This window comes from Aulonocara stuartgranti (genome assembly GCF_965226115.1).
Source record: "Aulonocara stuartgranti genome assembly, chromosome: 9".
Taxonomy (NCBI): Eukaryota; Metazoa; Chordata; class Actinopteri; order Cichliformes; family Cichlidae; genus Aulonocara; species Aulonocara stuartgranti.
The window spans coordinates 8,827,865-8,853,267 of record NC_138960.1 but is presented as its reverse complement, the minus strand read 5'-3'; the positions used below and the strand labels follow the sequence as shown (position 1 = coordinate 8,853,267).

General features: G+C 39.8%; 2 protein-coding genes across 3 annotated transcripts in view; both read right to left on the bottom strand.

The window, feature by feature from the left end:
• The window catches only part of ccny (cyclin Y), a 45,903-nt gene extending 31,125 nt beyond the window's left edge, over positions 1 to 14,778 (bottom strand). For both annotated transcript variants that reach the window (XM_082546005.1, XM_082546006.1), the window contains exon 1: positions 14,073 to 14,778. In XM_082546005.1, the coding sequence (XP_082402131.1) occupies positions 14,073 to 14,226 (154 nt within the window). In that variant the 5' untranslated portion in view covers positions 14,227 to 14,778. The remainder of the gene's footprint in view (positions 1 to 14,072) is intronic.
• Positions 14,779 to 16,737: 1,959 nt separating this feature from the next.
• LOC309713679 (cAMP-responsive element modulator-like) lies at positions 16,738 to 25,403 on the bottom strand. The gene is made up of 6 exons (XM_082545481.1): positions 24,918 to 25,403; positions 23,320 to 23,436; positions 22,993 to 23,166; positions 22,698 to 22,787; positions 18,501 to 18,645; positions 16,738 to 17,749 (listed from the first exon to the last, which is right to left on the bottom strand). Exons 2-6 carry the CDS (start codon positions 23,387 to 23,389, stop codon positions 17,605 to 17,607), a joined length of 624 nt encoding a protein of 207 aa, XP_082401607.1. The 5' UTR covers positions 23,390 to 23,436; positions 24,918 to 25,403; the 3' UTR covers positions 16,738 to 17,604.

Genomic DNA, 25,403 nt, shown 5'->3' with positions numbered 1-25,403 from the left:
AAGCTCCATCACACTCTGCCCGTGCTGACATTTCCACAACGCGCATGCACGCTGGAACATGTTGGAATCAAAATCCACACATACCCACGTACGACATTTGTACACAAGCATGCAACCAAAACAAACACAGCAGAGTAACTATGGCTTTCCAGTGATGCACAAAGTTAGTGGTAAACACTCGCATGTGTAGCGTGACAGGGAACCATGAACTGAAGAAGCAGTTTAGAAAATGGGCGATGAAATAAATGATAGGCAAAAATGAAAATGAGCCGACGTCAAATTAGCTGAACCACCCCACTGCAATGACCCATAACTCGCATCTGAGTGGTATATTGTCGACTGTGGTGCCTGTCAGGTGTTGGCGACATGTTGGCAGCCAAGCTCGGTTTCCAAAAGCCAATCAGCAGCATGTAATTACCTCCACACCTGCTCACACCGTAACCAACAACTCCACTGGTCCCATCTGATGATGTGATGGCTGCGAGCGCAGCTTATCTGGGCAAATCAGCCCCGATGCCACGAGGGTCACCACAATCAACAACAGCTTCATTCACTACTCTACCCTCAGAATGATCCCACGTCACGTTTCCTTCATAGGGCAGCATCATCTGACTGCAATTACTCTTACTGTCAAGTCCCATGAACACCTACTTTTCATTCTCAAGAAGGTGTCTGAAAATAATATGCTACACTGACGACACTGATGTGAAAGTATGAGCTAGACAGATGATGCAAGAGAAAAATCTGCTGATAATGACAGCTCTTCCTGTTTCTCAATTTGAGTCTTGCCTCTGTGAATAATTTAGCAAATGTGTTTTCACTCGCAACTTCTAGTTTGTTCAAGTTCTCACTTTATTTAAAAAGACGGGTATTTATTTTGAGATTAATTTAAAATATGTAATACTGTACTAACCTGCAGAGGAGGTCGACCAATTTAACTTGTGAAATGAACCAAGGGAGTCGCTTTTCTTTTAATGCCTCATAAAGAACATCTAACAGCAGCAGCAGGTGTTGAAGTCAGGCAAAGTCAATTTATTTATACAGCACATTTATACACAACACAGCTGGAAGGCTGATCTAATGTGTTATGAACAAACATCTGAATTTGTGTATTTCCTCCTGCTTGGATTCCATTTCAGTCATGCGGCTGGTTAAAACTGGAAAAAAAAAAAACAGGCTGATTTTCTTTCTAAAAATGTTTAACCACGGGTGTCAAACATAAGGCCTGGGGGCCACAATCGGCCTAACAAAGATAGAAAATCTGAGGAAGTGCATAGATTTTTTAGGTTTTACAGTTTCTTTTACAGGTAACCTTAAAATCAAAGCGAGCTATATGTGGCCCACGATGTAAAACGACTTTGACACACCTGTGTTAAACCATGTACATATGCCCGTTATCACTTTTTGTGCTACAGAAGCACTTTGGGGGGTTAAGTGCCTTGCTCAAGGACATTTAAAACAAATAAAGAGGAAGATTAAAAAAGGCTTGAGGTTAATTTTAGGTCTTTTTTATTATAGAATATAAAGAATGATGTAAAGATTCTTGCTGTTGATGCGCTCTTTCTTTAAATCAACACAAACAGACACTGTTTTGTGTTCACAGCTTTTCTAATAATTCAAGTGGCCTGTTGACAGCTATCCCCAAAAGATCTCTTAAGCCGCCGAAACACCACATCTAATGTCGCTGCGTGGTAAAAGCAGCAGTTACACCAAGCAAGCAGACACACAGCATTATTCAAGCTGATTCCTGATTCTAACATTCAAAATAACTGGTAGGGATCTACAGAGACACCGGCCACAGGCAGTTCATCTTGTTTGGTCATCCTGCTTGCAAGAGCCACACACTCTTGACAAGCTGGACGTGTAGAATACACTCCAGAATACAGAATGAGGACCTGGATCACAAAGGTTACCGGCATTCCCACGCCTCACTACCCAGCCCTCTTCCAAAAGCCCCTGCTTAACATTTTGACAGCAAAGACGGAAAAAGACAGAAAAAAAAAACCAGCATTTAGGCCAAAATTGCAGCTTAATTGTTGAGTTTATTTTTCTCTCAATCAACACCAAGTTGGTCAGATCAAAATATTCAGGCCCAGTGGAGCATCAGGGCTGCCTTCGAGCAGACCTATTTAAAACTCTGCGCGCACATGGTTGAACCATGAGTGCTATTTTAACAGGTCTTCTGCCCACTGGCCTTTATAAATGATGATTTCACATACACATCTGGCATTTCCTTTGTCACTTTTTTTTTTTCTTTCCATTAGATATAAATGATTTCACTAACCTCAGGCTCAAACAAACTACGGATAATTTTTACATTTACAAAATGTTGCTGTAAATTTAAAGAAATTCCTTACTTTTTGTTATAAAAAGCGCACTTGTGAAATTAAGCAAAGCACTTTTTTTCTTTTTCCAATATCTGGTAAAGAAGGAAAGTCCAGAGAAAACCAGAGTTAAGTAATATGACCTTTGAATCTAACAGTATTTAACCGACTAAACAAATACCTCAAATTATTTCATGTACAGCAGCACCGAAAGTCCAGCGAGATCCATGAAGAGACACGTTCTCGTATTTTAATGAGTGCTCCTTATCAGAGATCCAGAATCTTGCTCCCTTCCCTTCATCAGAAGTGGCAGAAAGCCATTACAATGTGAATCTCTCTGGGGACTGCAGTGACTAGTTCATTTGTGGACAGTAAATGTGTCTTCCCACTAGAAAGCCAAATCAAGCCAACCGGGACACCAGAATGAGATTGTCACAGACAATTGGATTTTCATTAACAATCTGTGAATCAGTTAATTTGTTTCTAAAATAGAAATTAAGTCCCTCTGAAATGATTTGTTAGTCCTTTAGGGAAATCACTGGCTTGTGCCCGCAAAAACAAGAAGTTGTCAAGCAAATGAAGAGTTTCTTGCAGGCTGTAATTGTCAGTGTCTTAAAGCAGACATGATTCAAACCATCCCCACCAACAACAGCCACTCAACAGCTGATGCAGCTTCTTTGCTTCATCAAAAGCACATTTCACGTCTGGCTCCTATCTAAAAAGCTGAGGCTGTCCTGTTAGTGCAGCAGTGTGCCTAAACACAAGTAACTAACAACAATACAGAATTCCTCCCGAGATATGGTCCAAAAACAGACACTACAACACCGATGAACACGGCCTTTAACATGCCGGTTCCCAAGTACAAAGCTGTGTGAAGTCTGACTGTGACAATTTGCACCAATGTGAGAAAACCCCAGGTAACAGAGAGATGAAATCACAGCTAGCGAGTGTTTGTTCTGTGTGCTGCCTAATGCACAGTCTGCCCAAACAGCACCATCACCTAAACAAAACAGCGAGAATGACCAAATGTAGCTGCGTGCTGCATGTTGCATTTGACTAAACCAGTTTCCTTTTGTAACTGTGCTGACTGGTGATTAGGGAAAGAGAAATCAATACTGACATTAAACAACTGGCAGAAAACGACTTTAAGAGGTAGCAAAATATTATTTACACTGCCAATTACTGACCCACTGTGGCATATATTTCATGAAAAAGGTCCTATGAAAACTTAATTTCAGAAATGAAAATGGATAATTGCTAAAACTGGATTCTAACAGTTGTGATTATTCTAAATTAAAACAGAGTGCTATAATACAGTGTGGGATCAGTTCGTTCCAGAGATTTCTGTTGGGCCTAATTACTTAAAATGTTGAATTGTACAATGAGAATGTGATTAAACGTTAGAGCTACTCATCAGAGAAGATGAGAATTACACAATATTGATGCTTGCTGTAAGGAATCAGTTCGGTAAGGAGTGGGTAATATTGATCAAGACAACATCGTTTAACACATTTTCAAGTTTCACTAGCTTTGGTCTCACTGTACATTTCAAAACAAGCCTAACTAATACCTAACTCTCCATCTAGTTGAACTCTTTTAGACACAGGCTAAGGTGCTTGGAAAGAAAGCGACTGGACTTTAAGTTTCATGAAGATGTTTCACCTCATCTGAGAGTTCCAGGTATTTAAACCACAGAGGGTCACTGATCACACCTCCTCACATGAGTCAACCTGTGAAAAGGAGTGGGTCATTATCACCAGAGACTTCCAAGTGAAACCATTATAACACCTTGCCTCACCATATCATGTGACCTATTAAGGTCACCTGTAGATGTGAGTGGAGGTTGAGGCGCCTGGGAAGGGATCTCAAAACTGCATTTTAGGGGGCAGACAGTTGGTGTCGTAACCACGCCCTCTGTTCAAAGATGGTGACAGGACGTGGTGTTTAAAAGTAAGGAAAATGCAAACCTGTCAAGTTAAAGGGAAGTTAGTAAGTCATTGTGGTGCTGGCATGAATGTTGCACTTCTTAAGTCAGTTTGTGTGTTTTTTCTGAGCTATATGTGAAGATCAAGACGATTTTGAACACTTAACTATTTAAAGGCTTCCTGTTTGGGAGTTGTTGTGTGGCTAACATGGAGCCAAAGATGACTATAAAGTCTCTTGACTTCCTAATGGAGGAAATTTCTACTATCAGGTTGCAGGAGAAAAGCATGCTTGATATTGTGGAGGTGGTAAAGCTCCTCTGCATCCAAAATGCAGAGTAAGGTTGCAGACCTGGAACAATACTCCAGCAGGAAAGAGGTAATGTAAAGTACTTAAATGACAAACTGTAAAATATTCATTAAACTAAACTGATCGCTGGAGGAAGCTAAAGTACTTCCTCCAGCAGGCCATCAAAAATATGGTGGATCTGCAGTTTATATCAGTAAGGAAGCTAAATAAATATTAACTGATAAATATTAACTTACGGTGAAGGGGTCAGATTAAATCAGCACTCCTTTTCGATACGTAACTGAATCAGAACAGATGACGTGACACTGAAATATATTTTGCTTTATTTTGTGCAGCATTTTTTCCTTTTCTTTGCCAAATGAACTTCTGTATATTCATAAACAAACAAGTCCAGTCGCTTTCTTTCCAAGCTCCTTAGACTACCGTGACCTGGATGACTAAGACCTCACACAGACATATAATTTAGACACATGGAAAATCAAAGGTTCAACTTGAACACTGATTTTCCAGCTACCACGATGGAAATGGACCGACAGACTAATCCACATTCAAAGTAGCTGTAAAACCCTCACACCTGTGACCGCATTACATCCGACCGCTCTGCATCGGACAACAATGCCCCTTAGCCGTTTCAAACTCATGCTCAACCACAGCCTCTTTCACACTCTTATGCATCCTACTCCTAAAATCAGTGCTGAACCTGCTTTCTCCACTTAAACTTTTGTTAATGTCCTACATTTACTAAAGTGCATTTTAACAACCCACCCAGTTTGCACGAGAAACCACTTTCAATATGGGTGGAGAGGGTAACAGTGACAGCCCTGATGCTACAGAATTTAAATTTGCTTAACAAAACAAGACAAAGTGAAAGTCACATACAGCCTATCGGCCATTGTCTGTTCTTCTTTTAGTTAACTAAAAGACTGCGTAGTTATTTTGTTAGTTCTTTCATCAGGTAATTTTGTTTTTTCTGTTTAATAACAAAGGAGTGGGAGAGATGTCAAAAGGCTGCTACACCATCCACCATTATGTCCTCTTTAGCTGAATGGTCAGACAGCTCAATGTGCTTTGTGAGTTATAAAAAAGAAAAAGACACAATGTTTTTCTTTAATTAAGAAGAAGATTAACATACTTTCAGGGACTGCAAATCTGGCATTTTTTTTAGTTTTTAAGCCAAAATACAAAATTTTGTAGCTTCCTACAGCAAAGGATTCAGAGGTTGTTTTATAATCAGGGTTCATACATATTTTTCAGGGTCACATTCAAGCACTTTTTACATAGAAAAATGCACCACAGACAAATACTGGAAAAGGACATTGTACACTATACGCATATTGCACCAACTCAGAAAACACATTTCTCTTAAAAATTAAGATTTGCAAATGTGAACAAATCAGCCTGTTAGAGATATTCATCTCCAAGGCCAAATTAATAAGTCTTCGCATGAGGTATGGATGCTTCTTTCCTATGCGACAAAAAAATAGGAGACAGATTTTTTTTTTTTTAACTAGTTAAGCACCCACGCACCCAAAAATGGGGGCAAAAGGGAGGAGATCACGTTTAATCGGTTATAACACGAAGTCAGAAATGTAAGTGCCGACATGAGTAGTGTCCACAGAAACCTCTGAATCGCAGCTAAAATCTCATATAAACCATTTCTACAGACACCAAACAAAGCAAAGACACCAAAAAGTTTAAAGAGCAAATGCATCACCATGAATTTGTGGACAGATAATATCCATATTTTGATTTATGATTTTCTGGAGTTAAATGTGAACCGAAGCATATTTTCAAAGGTGTTATATACTGTAAAATACTTTTAAACATTAGGTGAGGGTTATAAAAAGATCTAATTTTTTTTATGTTTGAGTCACAGCAACTTTGACATAGTAACATCTGCAGTAATATGTATACATCTGATGACATCTCACAAGTGTTAGCTTTATTTGATACCAAAACTGTTTACACAGAGTTTTTAATTGCAGAGAAAATTTATTTTGGTCATTTCATTTTTGAACAGAAAGCTCAGAAAACCCCTGGAGGTCTAACAGGTTGAAGTTAATTCCCAATAAAAACCAACTGTGAGATGTTTGACTACATTGCTGTCTGTATTATTGTCATAGTCATAAATGATCACCTTTAAAGTGTTTGTGCTAATAACACCATGTACAGTAAGACAGGCATGGAAAACAGCACTGACTGGAGAGGCTTTGAACAGATGACACACTCAGTTTAATTCAATATACAAGACTTTAAGAATGCACAAGCATCTACCTAAAATCTATTTATTTAGTCTATCATCTGTGATATTTTTAGGTACAATTATAATGTACCTTAAATAAACAGGCAACCTTAAAGTATGAAATATTAAAACACTTAAATTTGTATGTTGTCTCAGTGGCTGATAGTGCCACACAGGCCTCAATGTGAGTTGAAGCCATTTATAATTTATAAAAATAAACAGATTTTGAATGAAAGCACAAAAAAGTGGCTATTCTTTGTGCCCATATGGATCAGTCCCTCTTATTACCATTATTTCCTTAAGCCATAAGTTGGTTAGTTAAGTGTCAGATTAACGTTTAAAGCTTTTACTTGAGTGAAGTAACTCACATTACTGCTACTGCTAAGTAATGTTAGCTAAATTCACAGCATATTCAATAAATCCCCATGCCATAACTAAGTGCTATAATAAGGCTGCCATACTCCATCACACGCATTTCAATCATTTCTAAAGCAAGTTTAGTGCACTCATCCCCTGTTTTTTTTAGACTTTGCGACTTGTGTTATTTCTCTACCTGATAAGAAAACTATTCGGTCAGATAGTTATTTGTGGTGAATGAAATACAATTTCAAGCACTTTTAAGCACCACATCTGAAATTTAAGCACTTTTCAAACCTTGAAAAGACAATATTACAATTCAAGCATTTTCAAGGTTTTCAAGCACCTGTACGAACCCTCTATAATGTAAGACTGTCCCAATTGTCTTTGAATCAAATCAATTAATATTTTCTGGTCAGATATTTGTTTTGATCATTATAATGCAAAACTCTTAGTTTCCTTATATGTTGCTTCCAAGGTGCCAGACATTCTCGTGATGTTGAGCAATAGTTCTCCAGACTTTACAGCTACTCTAAAGACTCTAAAACCCTTTCAAATTCTTTCTTTGGACATGAGCTGCTTTTTTCGCTGATTTTCAGTGCATTCTTGTACCTTTTCTGTTTGTTAAGTCAATTAAAACTGACCTGTGAATCATTCAATCATCCAACAGCTATCTAGGTCAAGGGACGAGGCAGTGTTACAAAAAAGACAAATTCTGTCTTTTTTCTTTAGGCACTCTGTTTTTAGCAGCCTGTCAAATAAACACATCACTTCTTCCCTATTTCTCAGTTGAATGCATGAAAAATGCCAAAGATAACACAATAGGTGATTCCCATAGAGACGAAAATGTGGCCCATCTCAGCATGATGTGCAGTGTGTCCTTAAAAAAATTTAAGGATACTGCACAGCAGAGGACAAAAGAAGAAGTGGCAGCTACGTGGCTGCGTTGTCACAAACTTGGGTGTCCACACCAACCACGTGCCCATCCAGCGGGGTGATGACATTACCTCTCAGCCTATTATGGCTAAGAGGTATAAATCTACAGCTAGAGCTGGGCGATAGAACGATAACGATATGTATCGCGATATAACTTTTTCTCGATAGAAAAATTCAACTATCGCGATAGACCTCGCCGCTCTTGTCCTCTTAAAAAAAAAAAAAAAAAGAACAGCCAATCCAATCCAGAGCTGAACCAATCACAGCCGCAGCGTCACGTCACGTGACTTGTTACGTACAGCACAAGTGCCAAGCCGCACATGTGTATTTGTTTGGGAAGCAGCCAGCCACCGTACCACCCGGGTAATGGAGGAAATGAGTGTGCCGACTAGAAAAATCAACCGAGCGTGACCGAAGAGAAAACAGATGATGGTTCCAACACCGGAGAGATTGTCGAACGGAAGAGCCATAGAAGTTTCGTAGTGTGAAGGTATTTCGGCTATTTCAAGTCTGACAAAAAACAGAGTAGCGTGCACTGTAAATTGTGCCGAAAGCAAGTCTGGAAATACAATAAACTGGTGCATGCGCTACGTCCACACGTACCCCGGTATTTTTGAAAACGCAGATTTTTCTATGCGTTTGCACCTTTCGTCCACACGTAAACGGCGTTTTTGGTCACTGAAAACGAAGATTTTTGAAAACTCCGTTTTTGCATTTACGTGTGGACGAGAAAAACAGAGAAAACGCAGCGTCAAAGGTGTGCGCATTTTTTGACATCACACTGTGCGCCACGTTATTGTTTCAGTGAAATGAATTTCTACAATACTGTTAATTCTACTCTCTGCAGTGTTTAAATGCTTACATATACACACAGTTACTGTCCGTCCACACATACGACTCGGGTCTGCTTCTATGCCCCAGCTTTGTTTACTTTTTCCCACCGAGGCTTCTAGACTTCTGATTGGCCAACATTTCTGCACGGTTAGGAATCTAGCGCCACCTGCTGCTTTGGCATGTTCATAGCAGCGTTTTCCTTCATTTCTGCCTTTATGTGTGGACGGGATTATTTTTTAAAACGAAAACTGAAAATCTCCGTTTTCAAAAATACCCGTGTACGTGTGGACGTAGCCTCAGTCTCTGACTGGAAGCGCTAATTCGTCATTTGGCTTTTGTCAGACTAAAGTAACTGTTAAAACTGTTTGAAAAGCTAAGCTATACAACAAGGAGAGATTGAGAATTTCCTTTTAGTTCTCAGTTTATTTGATATTGACAAAAGTTAGTCAGTTTTGTCTGTTCTTCTGTAAAACAAGCTAAGATTTATTTTTAGAATTAATATTTTGTTTCTAAGTGGAATTGACAATTTAGTTTGTTTCGTTTGTTCTATTTTGAAACTTAAACGCTTTAGCGGCAGCCTTTTGTGTAGTTTGCAATATTTGCCTTTATTTATCTGAAAAAGTCTCATGTTCCTTAAGTACATCTACCCTGTTGAACTTATTATGGGAAATAAATATTTAAAAACAAGCTGCTGATTATTTCACATTTTACTTGTGAGCAACGGCACATTTAAATCTTACAAATATAGTTATTTGGCTTATATCGTGATAGATATCGTTATCGCCTGAAATGAAAAAAACATATCGTGATATGAAAAAATCTTATATCGCCCAGCTCTATCTACAGCACATGAACAGCATCTAAAGTCACATCCTCGAGAAACATGAAAACATCCAGCAAAGCTCTGCGACAGGTTGGCTCAAGATTTGATTTGCAACATCTTAAAGCTTTGACGTGCAGTTTTTAATTATGTCAATTTTCAAATATGAATTTCTGCAATTCTGCACTTGGCATGGTTCACATGGGTATGGGTAAAATCCCTACTTAAAGTAAATCTAACATCTATATACTTACAAAAGACATTTAACAAATCAGGTTTTTAGGAATATTTTCACCTCACACACACTCAAAATAAAATAGTATCATACACCATAGATGTAGGTCAACTTGTCTGGAAATCATAGTTAGGAGACTCCCCGGGCTCATCAACCAGGCATGAATAATCCATGTCCAGATTTCAATTAGCCTGCAAGCAAGACTCATCAGTGTGTGTGTGTGTGTGTGTGTGTGTGTGTGTGTGTGTGTGTGTGTGTGTGTGCATGCTCCAGAAATAACTAATTTTAACACTGATGAGATGGACAAATGCTGGGCCTGAAGCCATTGCTCATTTACAGATGTCTGTGGTAAGTAAAATCCAAACAGGGTGAGGGATCCATCTGTTTAATCACCTTTCACATTTCTTTGAATTCTAAGAGAGAGCAAGAGGTTTAGTTTTACCGTTACTTGGTGCTGCTGAGCTGCGGTTCAACATTACAAAGGTCTCTGATCAAATTAGGCTAAAAATAGATCTGCTGTTGATTTGGAGATCCCGCTCACTATTCTGTGCAGCAATGAAAGTAAAGAAGCACATAGAGGTCTAATCATTATCTCTGTTCAAATCATGTCCTCTGTTTCCCTCTCATTTTCTTCTACAGGGAGTGTTAAGAATAACTTTTAAAAAATCTAGCTCTCAGCCAGTAACAGACTTTCCATTCAGAAGAGAGGAGAAACTCATGCGTTCACCTTCTTAATTCAAAATAAATAAATAATCAGAAATATTACCTGTGGAAATGTGTGTGATGACAGACAAACTCAAGGTATTTAAAAAATATATATTTATGGTGTTTAGTCATGCTAATAAACCCTTTATACACACACACCAATGCTGCATTGAAAAAGCCACCTTTTACAGATTTTTAGAAACACATCTTTACATAACTAGTCGTGAATTTTTTATATCAAATGCATTTAAAATAGAAACCATCTCGACTGTGTAATCTGCTCAGTAACCACACAGGCCACCAGTCTAACAACACCGGAGAGAAAGCACAAGTATTTTAACAGCAATATCCTCTCATTTGGAACCAGCTGCTTAATTACATATTACGAACTTGACCCTGACAAATCTCTGCATGGGCATTGCTATACATAATCTGCAAAACAGCCATAACAGGGCAGACTGAACATAGACAGTCTATACAGTATGATTACAAAAACCCAGCAACAGAGCCTTTCATACTTCTAAGTAAGATGTGCACTGAGGTGGTTTGTTTGCACACACAAACACACAAGAGTGTGGTCATGTGTTGTCACCACTGTCAGCAGTTTTTTTTTTAAATAAATCACGAGCTCTGTGTAGCCAGGGTAACGTAAATAATAATACACAATACAAAGGGGCAGAGATGCACTTTGTACAGCTAAAGTCATATTATATCGAATGTATATATGTACCCGTTTCCCTGGACAAAGCTGTGATCCTGTGCAGGATACACAGATGAGTCTTGTGCCTATGGAATGCTATTATAGTTCCAGTGAGAGGGTGAAGGGGTCACTACCTAATCACTAGTGTAAATAGCCTGGGACAAACACAAATAACCAGCATGGAGTCTGCCCTTGTGTCCTGCTTTCTATCTATTGTAAACGGCACAATGCTGAGCTTTGTTTCTGGATTTGTTGGTTTGTTGGTTACTTTGAGCTCTTGTCCAGTGACTCTGTGAAATAAAACAGTTTACTTAACTTAATAATCTATCTACTGAAGGTCTAAACAACCAAAAGCATTTATTTATCCAGGTAAAGGTTTATGGTAGCATTATATGTTTAAATGCTAGATTTGTCATACTCACTGTACTTCTTATACTTGTACTCCTGTTAGAATGCCGCGGTCACTGACTGATGAAATCAAACTGCAGGTACAAGCTGCCAAACATGTGTTTCCCTTGAAAGCTGTCTGGGCGCGTGGATAAATCTGCTCTTTATTAGGACTGACCTCACACAACTTCTTGTGAAAGTGTTATAACCATAATGAGAGGTGTGACTGCTTGATAACAGCAATTATCACTACTACTACTGATCTGACTTTACATATATCACGCATCTACTAGATTTGAATAATAAACGTGTCTGTTTAAAAGTGGACTGCACTGAGTTTACCTCAAAACCCAGTAAACACATGGAAAATAAACAAGCTGGAGCAGGACTGAGGCACAGGGCTGTGTAATCAGGAGCCGGGCTGTGACTAAAGGGTGTTTTTAACCGTGAAGCCCATCTCACAACTGGCGCTCCTCATCAGACACAGCCTCTATCACGGGAGATCTGTGGGTCCAGATGAGGCAACGGGAGGCCCAGGCAGGCCCCTCCTTGCAATGCCTTTGAATCCCCAAGAGGACCTGAAAGAACTAGGTAGAAAGGATTTCTGTGCTACTTTGCTTAGCCTGTTGGTATCCAAACCCACATCTGAAATATCAATATCAGTGGTTAGCAACTAAGAAATCCTTTGCAGCGTAAACATCCAAATACTTATTAAAAGCCACGCAGGCCAACACTCACATGACCCACTCCACGACTGATCCATTATTTAGAAAGCTGCTGAAGAAACAGTTCAGAGCTTGTATTCAAAGCACATCATGTGAGCCCCTCTTTCAGACATGCATCGGTCGGCTTCATGTTCAAATGTGCACCCTTGTCACTTGTCTTGTCTGTAACACTCATGACATCAACCATAACAGGTCAGACCTTGTAAAGTTTGTGTTGCTTTACACGTTAACAGACAGGCAGGGGTACGACTGCACGTCCCTAATTACAGTGCGAGTTGTGCAGCTCACAAAAAAATGCAACCACTTTGGAGAAAGTCATAAATAGCACTGAAAGAGAAACAAAAATGAACACATTTCGGTCTTTCCACCATGTTTTATTAAGAAAACTCGTATTGCGCAATGTCATGTTCGTAGGAAATATTAGGTACACAATGGTACACATCTCCTGCCTGGAAAAAGGCATTAGACTGAGAGCAGTACACTGTAGCTTTGGCGGTGGTGGTGGTTGGAGGGGACCAAAAAAAACAAAAAAACACTGCCACAGTTGAGAAACTGTGATAAGTCCGCTTCAGCAACCAGCATTGGGGCTGGTTCCTGCTAATGTTTCACAGTTACTGCACATCTCTTCAAGCATTACTGGTAATTTCCTTACTGCTATGGCATGCTGGTATGACTTCCTTTCCCCCCATTCACTCCCTCTCCCTCGTATTTCCTTAGAGTTTCTGCAGGGTTTCTTTGATTTTCAAGGATACACAAACAGGGACACTTAAGGCCTGGCTCGAATCGGATGAAGTCACTGACCCTAAATAAATTTGTTTCAGTCAGACTGAAATACTACTGATACTCAAATGCTACATGTCTCCAACGTCTGTGTTAATGTTTAGAGGCCAAAAGCAGTGTCACTTGACTTTTATCTGTGTGTGTGCGTGAGAGTGTGAATGTGCTGGTGTAAATGAAAGTTTAAACTGGTTACACATCTCCTACTTAAAAGGGAAGTGAGTGGACACCCTGTCCAGCACCATCACCTCCCACCAGAACAGCGACCCGCACTCAAACTGCCCTGCCTTATGCATTCTTTCACACGCAGACGCTTAACAAAAATCGTACAAGACAAAGGTCCACCCTGAAGACATCGGACTCATTCAACCTGCCCACTGTTGTTTTTCTATGGCAGTGTCATAGGAATGAAAGGTATCAGTGAAATTGTTCTTTTTTTTATCTTTTTATCTTTTTTTGAGGAAAACTATCCTCATGTTGCAGCCATCCAAGCTTGGAAACATGAAATATGGCAGATTTACAAGCTAGGAGTCCAAAGAAGATGAAGCCCACAGTTACCGCAGTTATTGGTATTATGGGAGGGTGGGTCCTTCGCACAGACATTGCAAGGTCGCATTACCTGTTTAATCGCCTATTTCTGCAGAAGCGTGAGCATATTGGAGTAATAAATCACAATATATGAAATACTAAACGATTTGCAACACTATTATAAAATAATATCAATAATATCTTGAGGAAAAAAACTTGTAGTTTCTTATTTTTATTTAAATGCCATAAAGAAGCCAGTCTGCATCTTACCATCTATATTTTCTCTGTCGCTGATGTGCTGGAGGTTGCAACCCGTGTCTTCGCGACTCAGCTCCGGCTCGGGCCGGTAGGGCTCCAGCCTGGAGTGGTTGCTTCTCCGGTGTTTGGGGCTCGACGACACGCAGCAGGAGGTTGTATTGCCCATGTTTGCGAAAGCAGCTTTCGGTTGTATTCCTCAAGCCCAACTCCACCCGGCAGGCTTTCTCCCTGCTGTTGCTGCTAGCCTTACTACAAGAGGAAAAAACGGGGCGGTAACGCGGAGACGGGACCCCGGTGCAAACGAGCTTTGCCCTGGTACAATTTGCGTTACACGCCCTTCTCTCGCGTCCACGGCACGCTTAGTTAAACAAATGGAGCCATTGGGAGCTACTAGAAAAAACAGAAAAAGAGAAAAAACGCCAAGGTTGGCTAATGAAAAAGAAAACCAGCTAAATGTCCACTTCCAAACCTCCAGGTGAGGGGAGGTGGTGCCCCTGGATAGCAGGCTTCGGTATCGCTGTCGACTCCCTCGCCCTGTAATTCCTCTCCGAGCGTGCGTTTACTCTCTGAGACACATTTTCCGAGCACTGTTACTTTATAACGATACGGATATAAGAACATGGCACTTGAGCTGGTCGGAGAGGAAGATGTTTTTGCTCTCAGCGCTACATGGTTGCCAGAGTACTGTAGACTGCTGCTGCTGCTACATCCGCTGCCGTGTTGCTTTCAGGTACTACAAGTACAGTCAGATTTTCGACAACCAAAGTTGCTTAAGCAGTTTCGAATTAGGGGCCGTTAATGGCCAGAAAAGAAAGCATTTGTGATTATAAATAAATTGAGGGATAAAAGTAACTCCCGAGGTAGAAGTGCGCTTTGATTTTTATTTAAAGTTCCTTTAAAAAAATGTAGCTCAACATATAAATTGCAAAGACTATTACTCTTATTAAAAATTCCACGCTCCCTGCCGCTCATAAACATATCTTTAAAAAAAAAAAACCACTGCGCTGTGGCTGTGATGGAAAAGGTTCCGGTTCAAGTGGGTAGTTACAACCGTGTAATAAATGCTCAATTATAATACCGTCTACAGGATACAACCAAGGAAACTAAGGAATGTAATACAACGTAATGACGCTACGTTTCGTTACCCCATTTTTTAACCGATATTTTTATGCAGTTGTTGGTGTATCTGTAAACTTAAAATAGAAAGCCGTTCATTTTGCTTGAAAAGGTGAATGAACTGTGCTGTTTCCCTGGTTATGACTTGTTATGGGCACAAACACAGACGCCTGTCCACACCCGTGTTTGTGTACAGTAAATTACTTGATCTTGACTAATGACTGGCAAACCCATACGGGGCTTTCCTTTGCATGTGAAAAAATCTTTGATTTTTGTAGTATTAACTGGATTTTTTTCTGGTTGGGGTTTGGGAATGCAAACAAAGTGAAGCCCTGAAGAATAATAGCCAGTTCAATCAGGACGTTTCTTCAAATGTACGACAATGTGTATTTGTAAACCGAGGCTGGAAAAATGAGAAAAAAAATCCTGTTTGCAGGATTGTATAGACTGAGATGACCAGGCATGATGCTGTAGTGCAGCCTGCTGGTACTGTACCTGCACTGCATTTTATGACAAGCTTATCTAAATTTTTAAAAACATGTATTTTGTAATTTGATCTTTTTTTCCATTTCTTTTCCCCCCTACCAGTTACCAAGATTACAGACTGTGCTGTGCTTTTTATTCTATGAATGCAGTGTGGAAGCATTCATGGCAGGATTTTGGATGATTAGTCACTTCAATAAAGCCCATGGTATGTTTTAATTAGGATGTAAGATGTACCTGCACAAAGCATTTGATCTGATAGCATAGGTCAGGTATGCAAATGCAGCATTTAAACTCAAAACAGCTGTATTATACTGTTCCCAAATAGTGGATTCTTTTCTCTCTGACGATGGAAGTGTTTAGAGACTGGACAGGAATAAGGTTTCACAATAGGCCCAGGTGCAAGGCTGGTCTCAGTGATACTGGATTCTTTCCTTTGTTGCTTTGTTACTAGGTCTCTGAGGCAAATTACACATAGGAGTGACACAAGCACTGCACAATCAAGATCCCTCATTGCTATCCACGAGTCCCTTTTTTCTCCTTCCATCCTGTGAGCTGGTTAAATATCAAGCACAGATTCTTAATATTTTCCTTTTTAGAGCAACAATTTCTCAATTTGCTAAGCATGAGAATAGCGCTACTAAAGAGAGCAGGAAAATATTTCCTTTCCGTTGGCACATCTGTGTTCCACTGGTTGTGGTTTAAGAAAATGTGCTTAAGAGCACTCTCTAATCTTCCATTCGTCCATTAAAAGTGCAGCTCTTCCACAAAATGTCTGTCACCTGCAAAAATGAAACAAAAGAGAGGAAATGACTGTGCTTTACTAGTGACAGTCTCAGTATCAAGGTGAGCCATCACCATCAGTGAAGAACGGAACGTCATGTTCCAAGCAGAAACCCAAGGCTGAGACTCAGAGTGGCAGCGTCTGCTTTAATGGAACTTTAGCTTATAAGGTCCGTGAGGCCTTTCGTCTTATCTCTCTAAGCCCAAACTAATAGCAAATGAACTCCCGTTGACTAGTTTTAAGTCATATGCACGTCTTTAACATTTACTGCATGTGAGAAGAAAGACACAGAGAGGCTGAACGAGAATTTTATTGAAGTGAAAACATTCCAAAAGGCCTTCACATGGGTTCTGACGATTCTTAACGTGCTGCAGAGGAGAAATGATACACCAAGAATCCAGCAGCTAATATGTCATTAAAAACAAATGAGCAACTGTCTCACGACTAGAGTGTTAAATTTAATCACAGATACAGATGCAAAGGGAACAAAAAAAGGAAACGACAAGTTAATGCAAATGTATCAAAAACAGATATTTTTTCTAAACATACACTCAACTCTGCTGCAATATCCCAAAAATATAGAACAATGTGCAGCAAAACCTGCCCGAATAAATAATAATGCCACTGGTTAGAGGCATCGGACCTTCTAAAATCAAACAAAATTTAAAAAACCCCCACAAACTTTGTGAAGCCCTGAAGATCACATGAACCCTGATATTTGAAAATTTGGCTTCTGGCAGCATTTTTCTCCCTGAACAGTCCTCCAAACAAAGCCATCACAAAGACTACCAATTAATGGAGTATTTGAACAGACCCACATCATAATATTGTAAAGCAATGCGGTTAAGGTAACGCAAAGCCATTGCTGACACGTTCAGGTTTAACCTCCGCTGTTGGACATTCTGATCCACATAGGGCCTACTTCCTCTAGAAGCCTGGCTCACAAATACTCACTGATATCTCCTGAAACAAGCTGCATATTTCAGCTGCTGCTGGTGCATGGATAATTCAGAGCCTGAAACACCGACATCATTGTGTAAACACATTTAATTAGCAACTACAAAGGGTGTGTGTTCGTTGGAGTGCGTGTATATGTACACAGAGTCCTCAAGATAGGCCACAGAAACAAACCGACACAGTCCACACAATCCCGATTCCCCATCACTCCACTTTGTGACGATAGATGTCTTTTAAGGCTCTAAGCTCTTCTATCAGAGTCTTATTTTGATTTTCCAGCACGGCCACGCGATTCTCAAGGCACCTGACATATTCCTTCTTCTTCCGCCGACACTCACGGGCAGCTTCCCTGGAAGCAGTGGACAACAGAGGACTCATTAAAGCTGTTAATCTGAGAACAACACATACAAAAAGCCTACCACGAAAGGTTAAGATGATTATCTTTTTGAAGGCGTTACCATTCAAAAACCTCCAGGCTAGGTCTTTTACATCACAGCCAACCAAAGGAGGATCTTACAAAGTAAACAACGATTCACTGATAAATAGCCGATCATAGTAAAATCACAGTGTAGGGAAGAAATGCAGGAAAAAAGACAACCAAGAAAAGCTGGCATTGGAAACAGCTGTTTACAGCAAGCACATAGTCAACGCACAATGTAGAGTACTCTGTTTGCTCACCGGCAAATCACTATTATCCACATAAACGCGTATACGTATATATGCGCACAAAATTTGACATTTTAACCTCCATGTGAGACAACTCACTCCACACACCAAACACAGGACGCAGAGAAGGTAACGTGAGGACAAATAAGAATTAGAAGATAAAGAGTGTGGATGAAGGGGAATTATGTGGTGAACTAATGACGTGCTATAAAACTTATTATTACATGGACATGTCATGTATTATCATGCAGATGATTGTATATTATACAACAGACACAGCAGGAATGAGAGAAGATATATTCCCCAAGGATATACTTTGAATCTATCCAGCTGACACTGGATTATTTAAATTGTTGTTGTTACTGTGTTGGCACGAATGCCTTATTATCTGGGTTATATTGTCCAAGAGAATGAATGTAAGCACTCCTCTATACCTGTTCTTCATCAAGCGCAGCTCCCTCTTCTGTAAGGCATCCTCTATAAGTTTCTGGGAGCTGTGAGCACTGGGCCCTGCGACACCCTGAGGGAGGCTGGAGGTGGGGTTACGCAGCTGGCAGCCAGTCAGGTCACCAGGGGTACCTAGGGAGACGCAAAACAACACATCAGACTCAGAGCTTTGGTCATACGTTTTAGGCTAATAGTTTACATCCTTAATAGACAGAATGTTTATTAATGAAACTGTATTTTGCAGTTTTTCATGTAAAATAAAAGTTCAGTATGACACTTGATTGAGTAGCTTTGCAGAACCACTTTTAGCAGCAAGAACTTTAAGTAATCATTGCCTGACTTTATCTGCCTGTTACATCATTTGATTAGCAGCAGCTTACTGCTACTTACCCTCTTAATTCCTATGGACACAGTAAGGCAACACAGTAAGGCTGTACTCATGAAAGATGACATTTACTGATGGCAGGAATCAGCTGTTATGTAATGTAAATTTTTCGCTTGCTTAAATTATTAAATCAAAAGCCGGAAGACTTTTGTTGCAGTTGGTTGAGTAGCTACAGTTGCTATCAGAGCTACTGGAGTTAGAGATCCAGTAACAAGCAACATCTTTAACTCTTTTCCCCATAAAGACAGCATTTCACGACCTGTACCCTTAGTGATGACTTTTGACACCTCAGTATATGTCAATAAAGACCAGCAGGCATTCAAAGGGGTAAAGAGTTAAAACTGGTAGTGTGGAACAGCCTCTTTCAAACCCAAAATCATAATCTAATTTTCACATTTTTATTCAACATCAACATGCTATCTATTTATTTTAGATCGACAAAAATAAAGCACAGCGTGAATAATCCTGGAACGCGTTGTAACTGCAAGTTCCCATTAAACAGAATTCAGATTTTAAATGGTTTTATCACACGCTCACCCAGTATGTTGCTTAACGCTATAATAAGAAACAGAAATAATTAGAGCATGAGTGACTCGGTTGTATGTATTCTGACAAAATCTTATCGAATCAAGCCAGCGTGTGATGCTGCGAGAGAAACAGACACTGAGAGACGGTGCCATTCCTGTCCACTTCTCCTTCTGTTCATTGTTTGGTCAGCACCAGTAGGACTCATTAATTCTCTGACATGTTGGAACTGCGAAAAGAGCCGTATGTAATCACAGTGTGGCCAGCAGCTGACGTCAGTGTGCATCTTATTCATTGGGTGCATGTGCATGTCGCTGCTGGGGGGCTTGTTCCAGGAAGAGCAGTGACGTCAGCTGGTGCTGCTATGTGCTCTGAGTGGGCAGAGCGCTGAAGCATTTCACAAAGAGAGAGAGAGGCAGAGAAACAGAGAGACACAGGCAGATCCTGTGAAAATGTTTCCTCCGGAGCAATCTTGATGCAGCTGACCGTGGAAAACGAGGATAATCTCTATTTCTTTCAGATCATCCGGTACTTTTCTCAGAGGACCCTACTTGTGACGTTATTTTGAGGAAGTTACTGATCTTAACTGAGCTGGTTTGGGGAAAAACTGACTGAAAACATATAAAGAAGAAAAAAGCAAGCATCACAATAATCTTTTTTTTTTCAGTCTAAAAGCTTCTAACTTATTTTAACTGTGAATTTTCCCACTCACCATAAACTCACGAATCTCACTAACTCTTAAAGAGACAGTCCAACAAAACAACAATCTGAAAACGCACTCTCACAAAGATCCGGTAATAAAAGAGACATACCTGTTTCTGTCTCATCCCCAGTCACAGCCATACTGTATACGCTCCCAGCTTTTCCAAGAGAAACTGCCCCTTTCAGAGTCTTCTCTCTCACTGAAACATTACCACGGCCAACAGTGGAGCTGTGTGTGTGCAATTTACAATTAGAGGCATTGACATCACCATGACATCACTGGCCTCCTGATGTCAACAGTATGGTTTGCTCTCTCCCGACACAGCGCTATGAGTCAGGGGCTCTGCTGTTTGTCTTTGGAGAGGAATTTTTTATCAGCTAGACTGAAGCGCCTCTTCAGCTCCGAAGCAAACAGCCAGCTGAAAGCACAAAGTATGACTGCAATACTGAAAACCTGCTTTCTCAAAGCAGAACAAAAAGTCACCAGTGTGTGATAGGAACTCTTATTTTATGTCAAATCTTCACATTTGTACTTTTATTCAAATTAGATCTATACAGTAAATAGACAGGCTACTGATATCGATAAAGTTATCGATTGAACAAATATAAATAGCTCTCCTCCTTCTGCCACAGCACCTTCCATACCCCAAGCTAAAGGAGTTGGCTCCCCCTGCAGGCATCACAGAGGTATGATCTAAGTAATTGGAATGATGTAAAAGCTTGATGACGTCTGTACGTGTGCATTTCTCCCAAATTTCTGTTACTTTCTCAGTCATTTGAGTTGGCGGGGAGTTACTGGTGGAGGAAGCACTTAGATCCTTGACTTAAGTTGAATTTGCAACCTCACTGTAAAAACACACAGTGAGAGAAGTGAAAGCTAAAGTGTTAAGTATTCAAATGGACTTTTACACTGTCCAACTTTGGATCATTATGTGATTAACACACAGAGAGATGTACATAAACATGCTTCGGCTCGAGGTGGAGTTTGTTCTTTCTTTTTATGCTCTTTTGGAAATGCATCATATTTCAAGATCATCGCAAATTTTGCAGGGTGGTAAGTCATCAGTAGCGCGGAGAATAAAGAGTGAATAGAGAATCGGAGAAACAGGCTGAAAATTTGAATACTGTATAAGTTGGTATGGAGGCCAAATATAGACTATGAATAATGAAACCTATCTGCTGGACTTTGAATCTCATCTATCTTTCAGATGATTTAAGATAAAAACGTAAATATAAAGACACTGATCTATCTGATTTTCTCTTATTGGTGTTGTTCCTGCATCATCATAATAATGCTGGTCCAGTATCAACATGGAAACTGACCAATCACATTGCTGTGTGATAGCTTTGGAATGCGGTGGAAAATGGAAAAAAAGCTTTTGCTTATATAAAACTCTCTTCTGAAACAAATGGTAAGGATTTCAAGTGTTTTCTTTATTGAACATAATAATAGTGCATTATCAAATTCAGTTTTCTGCTAGTCAAATTTGGTCAATTGTGTTGGTTTGCTTGTGATAGTTTTTATAGCATTAGCTAACTTCTTGGCTTATGCTAACTGAATACTCAGACAACCTGATTGGTCAGTTGATGGACTGGCGAGGTGTCTGCAGTAGTGCGGATGCTCTACCTGTGGTGAAAAGAGAGCTAAGCATGAAAGCAAAGCTGTCAATATACAGGTTGGTCTACATTCCAACCCTTGCCTATGGTGACGAGTTGTGGCTAGTGATCAAAAGAATGAGATCACAGATACAAGCAGTGGAAATTTCCTCAGGAGAGTGGCCGGGCTCAGCCTTAGCAATAGCAGCTCGGTCATTTTTGAGGAACTCAGAGTAGAGCTGCTACTCGTCCACACTGAAATAAGGCAGTTATGGTGGTTCAACATCTTACTGAGATGCTTCTTAGCCACAATCTACGTGAGGTTTTCCAGCCATCATAGTGGGACGAGTCATGGGGGCAGAGCCACAACATGCTGGGGAGATTACATTCCTCAGCTGGCTTAGGAAAGCCTTGATCTCCCCAGAAGAGCTGGAGGAGGTAGCTTGGGAGAAGGATGTCTGACTGTTGCTCTTCCTACCTGGACCTGGATAAGTGTCAGAAAGTGCATAGATGGATGGAAGATATAAAACTGAGTGAAAAAGGTAGCTTTCCTCACTCTGAAAAGTGTAGACAATGCCGGTTACAAAGGCTGGTTACAGAAAAGGTGATGGGACAACTTCCTTTGGCTTCCCCAGTAAACACTTTCCTGATGAGTTTATGCTCCCAATCCCTAGTGAGCATAGAGTATGCAAATCTACCAACAGAAAGGATACAATATTATCAGATAGTCAATTCTGATGTGTCTCATAGATGGTAACTACATACAAGGGCCTTATATTGAGTATAACAAACAGTGTGTGGTTTTCCTGGAGCTTAATATTGTCCTCTGGCATTTATACAGTTCGTGTAGGAAATGCCTGTTTTTGCTTCTACAGTTCTTAGTCACCCAGTGTAGCAACTCAGCAGCAGCACAAGGGCAATCAGCTGCTACCTAGAAGTGATAGCATATCATTGAGAGCATCTCTGCTGTACTCACAGGTTTCTGGTGGAGGACTTGGTGTGCATGTGCTGGCCTTGGCAATTGATGCCAGCATCTGTGAACGGATTTGGAAGTTGACCGGAGTGCCTGTTAAAAAATAAAAGCTGAGGTTTAATGCATCACTGCTTTGTTTATCAGTTGCAGCACGAACATTCCCCCTCTTTAATATCTGTTTCTTGTTATAACAGAGATGTAAAAAAACTGCAGGAATCCAGAGGAAGCAGCACCATCCTGTCACTACTTTTGCTTTTGACACAAAAACACTCACATGAATCTGGAAATAAGGGGTTACCTGGTAAGGAATACGCAGTATAGGGGTGCAGTGCCCAATTCTGGATCCCTCCACAGCACTGAAGAGAAGTGCTTAATGGATACTGGAGTGCTTGTGTCCTAGTCATAGCCATCGATGGCAGGTTCTCTACCTTATTAGGCATTATCGTGGCAGGAACTCTTTGAAAAAGCCCATCTGGGATAGTAAAAAAGCCCATTACATATTAGCAGTTTGAGATGTCACAGGTTCAAATTATCTGCTCTAATTGTACTGAACTCATGTGATGGTAATGTTGTTTAGCTGGAGTGTGATAGTGATTTGTAAACTGTGTGATCGCGGCATGCTTACTGTTCTGTTTGCAGCGCTTTTGCTGGTCAACAGGCAGCTGATATTTCTCATCTGTCTTCATTTGATTCATTCTGAGAGGCACTGGTTCAATCGTAAATCACCTGTTTGTGCTAGTTCCTGGGGTAAACAGAAGAAGGTAACGTTACTCACATTAAGAAAATGAAATGAGAGTTGCATCTATGAGGAAACCATTGCCACATTGGCACCTCTTAGATGTACTTAGATTCTAGAGATATTGCACTTTAGTAAAATATGACGTGACGGTTTAGTCAAGCCCCCAGAAGAGATGACTCAACCAGTTCCTGGAGTTTATGAACCACTTCTCTATTTAGCCTCAGTGTTCAGCTTTGCATTATGCAAATCGGGGGTTTGAAGTATAGCGTGTGGTTTGCAGTAAGATATCCAGTACTGTGAAAATCAAGTCTTGAGCCACACCTCATTTCTTTGTATTTTTCTTGGAAAACAGGGAATGGCTGCAGTGATTTACTGAAACGTGTCTAAACATGCATGGAAATACAGTATATAAGCAAAATTAAAAAAGAAAAAAGTTATTTTCACGAACAGGCTTCTTAAAGGATATTCAAAGCTTGTCTTTTTATTTTTCTCTCTTTTTGTTCCCTTCCCTGTCAAGATGCTTCTTCCATAATGTCCAGGTCCAGCCTTTGGGGAGGCCAATCCATGACTGTTAGTGTTGCATTGTGTTTTTCAATCCAGGTATGCTTTTAATGTCACAGTCCAGTTATTATGTAATTTGGCAAACCTTTCTTATCTTAAGAATGGCTTTTTGACAGTCACCCTTCCACTTCTTCTTCTGTTTGCTATTTTGCAGTATCATTTTTTTAAAGACTGCAAGCACCATGCTGAGCTATGCTAAGCAATGCTAAATTTTCAGCTAATAGCTCTTTAGCTCTTTTCCAAAAATGCTATTTTATTCCTGTCAAGCTGTGTTATATCTGTATTTTGGATTTTGTTTTTTTCTCATAAATGGGACCAATTTACATGTTATTATACATGTTATAAATTACTGGAGTGCAAATAAAAAAGTGTCTAAATATCTAGTTTCAAATTGTTTTTTTTTTTTTGTTGCTGTTTTCACCTCTTCATCATTCATAGGTTAAAAAAATCCTCTGAAAATTATCAGGTTAATTATCAGACTAAATTGAAAATGAATTCAAAAAGCAACCAAAGAAACACTTTGAAAGACCCTTATTGGAAGTAAAATATAAAGAAAAGAGGGATACCTAAAGACTTTTGCACTGCCCTGTAAGTAACATGTGCCAGATTTTGGTTAACAAAAATGGAACAAAAAGTGGACGACAGACACTGGCTCAGTTGAGATTTTGTTTCATATCAATAACCTTTTGCTGCGATCAGCTGCCACATATTTGGTAACCAATGTAAAAAGATGTTAAATGGTCATGTAAAAAACAATATCATGTTGGTCAAGCGTCCTGGCAACTAACTGATGTTTTAGCACATGTAAAGCATTTAGCTAGAACTAGAACTTGTTAGTAAACAAATATATTGTGCCGACATTGTACGGCCTGTATGTACACAATGCTGTATTTGTGTGAATGAGTCTTAAAAGAAACTCTTACCTTAGTAGATGATGATGATTAACTGACGGAGTTATTTTATTTATTTATTTATTTATTTTTGGCGTGTGTGTGTATCGGTGAGCCCGTTAGGCAGTGTGTTTTTTCTCTTGCCCATTCTGATTGGTTGATTGGCTCAGTACGAACTGAAATTGTTATTATTCGAATACTGAGCTGTTAGTATCGTAAACCTATCAAGTGCAAGAGAACGCCATTTTCAAACAGTTTACAAGTTTTATTTGATTAATTTTCTTCCACAATTATCAGGTTTGTGTCGGCTTTTACTGTGAGAATTGATTGATTGATCATACTTTATTCATCTCGAGGGAAATTGGAGCTTGGCTCTTGAGCTGCCTGGTAAAGGTGCTGCATATTTGTGAGACCTAAGGTAAACAAACAAACAAACAAACAAACAAAAAAACACGTTTTCTAATACCAAAACATTTCCGATGATAACCCAGAGAATATGAAGAATATGACATTTTTGAT

What these genes read in the sequence shown, in the direction of transcription:
- LOC309713679 (XM_082545481.1), bottom strand. Translation starts at nt 23,389, where the DNA reads ATGAATCAAATGAAGACAGATGAGAAATATCAGCTGCCTGTTGACCAG. An exon ending in TACTGCGTATTCCTTACCAG is followed by an intron (nt 22,788 to 22,992) that starts GTAACCCCTTAT and finishes ATTTTTTAACAG; the next exon opens with GCACTCCGGTCAACTTCCAA. An exon ending in CTGCGCTTGATGAAGAACAG is followed by an intron (nt 17,750 to 18,500) that starts GTATAGAGGAGT and finishes CACTGCTTCCAG; the next exon opens with GGAAGCTGCCCGTGAGTGTC.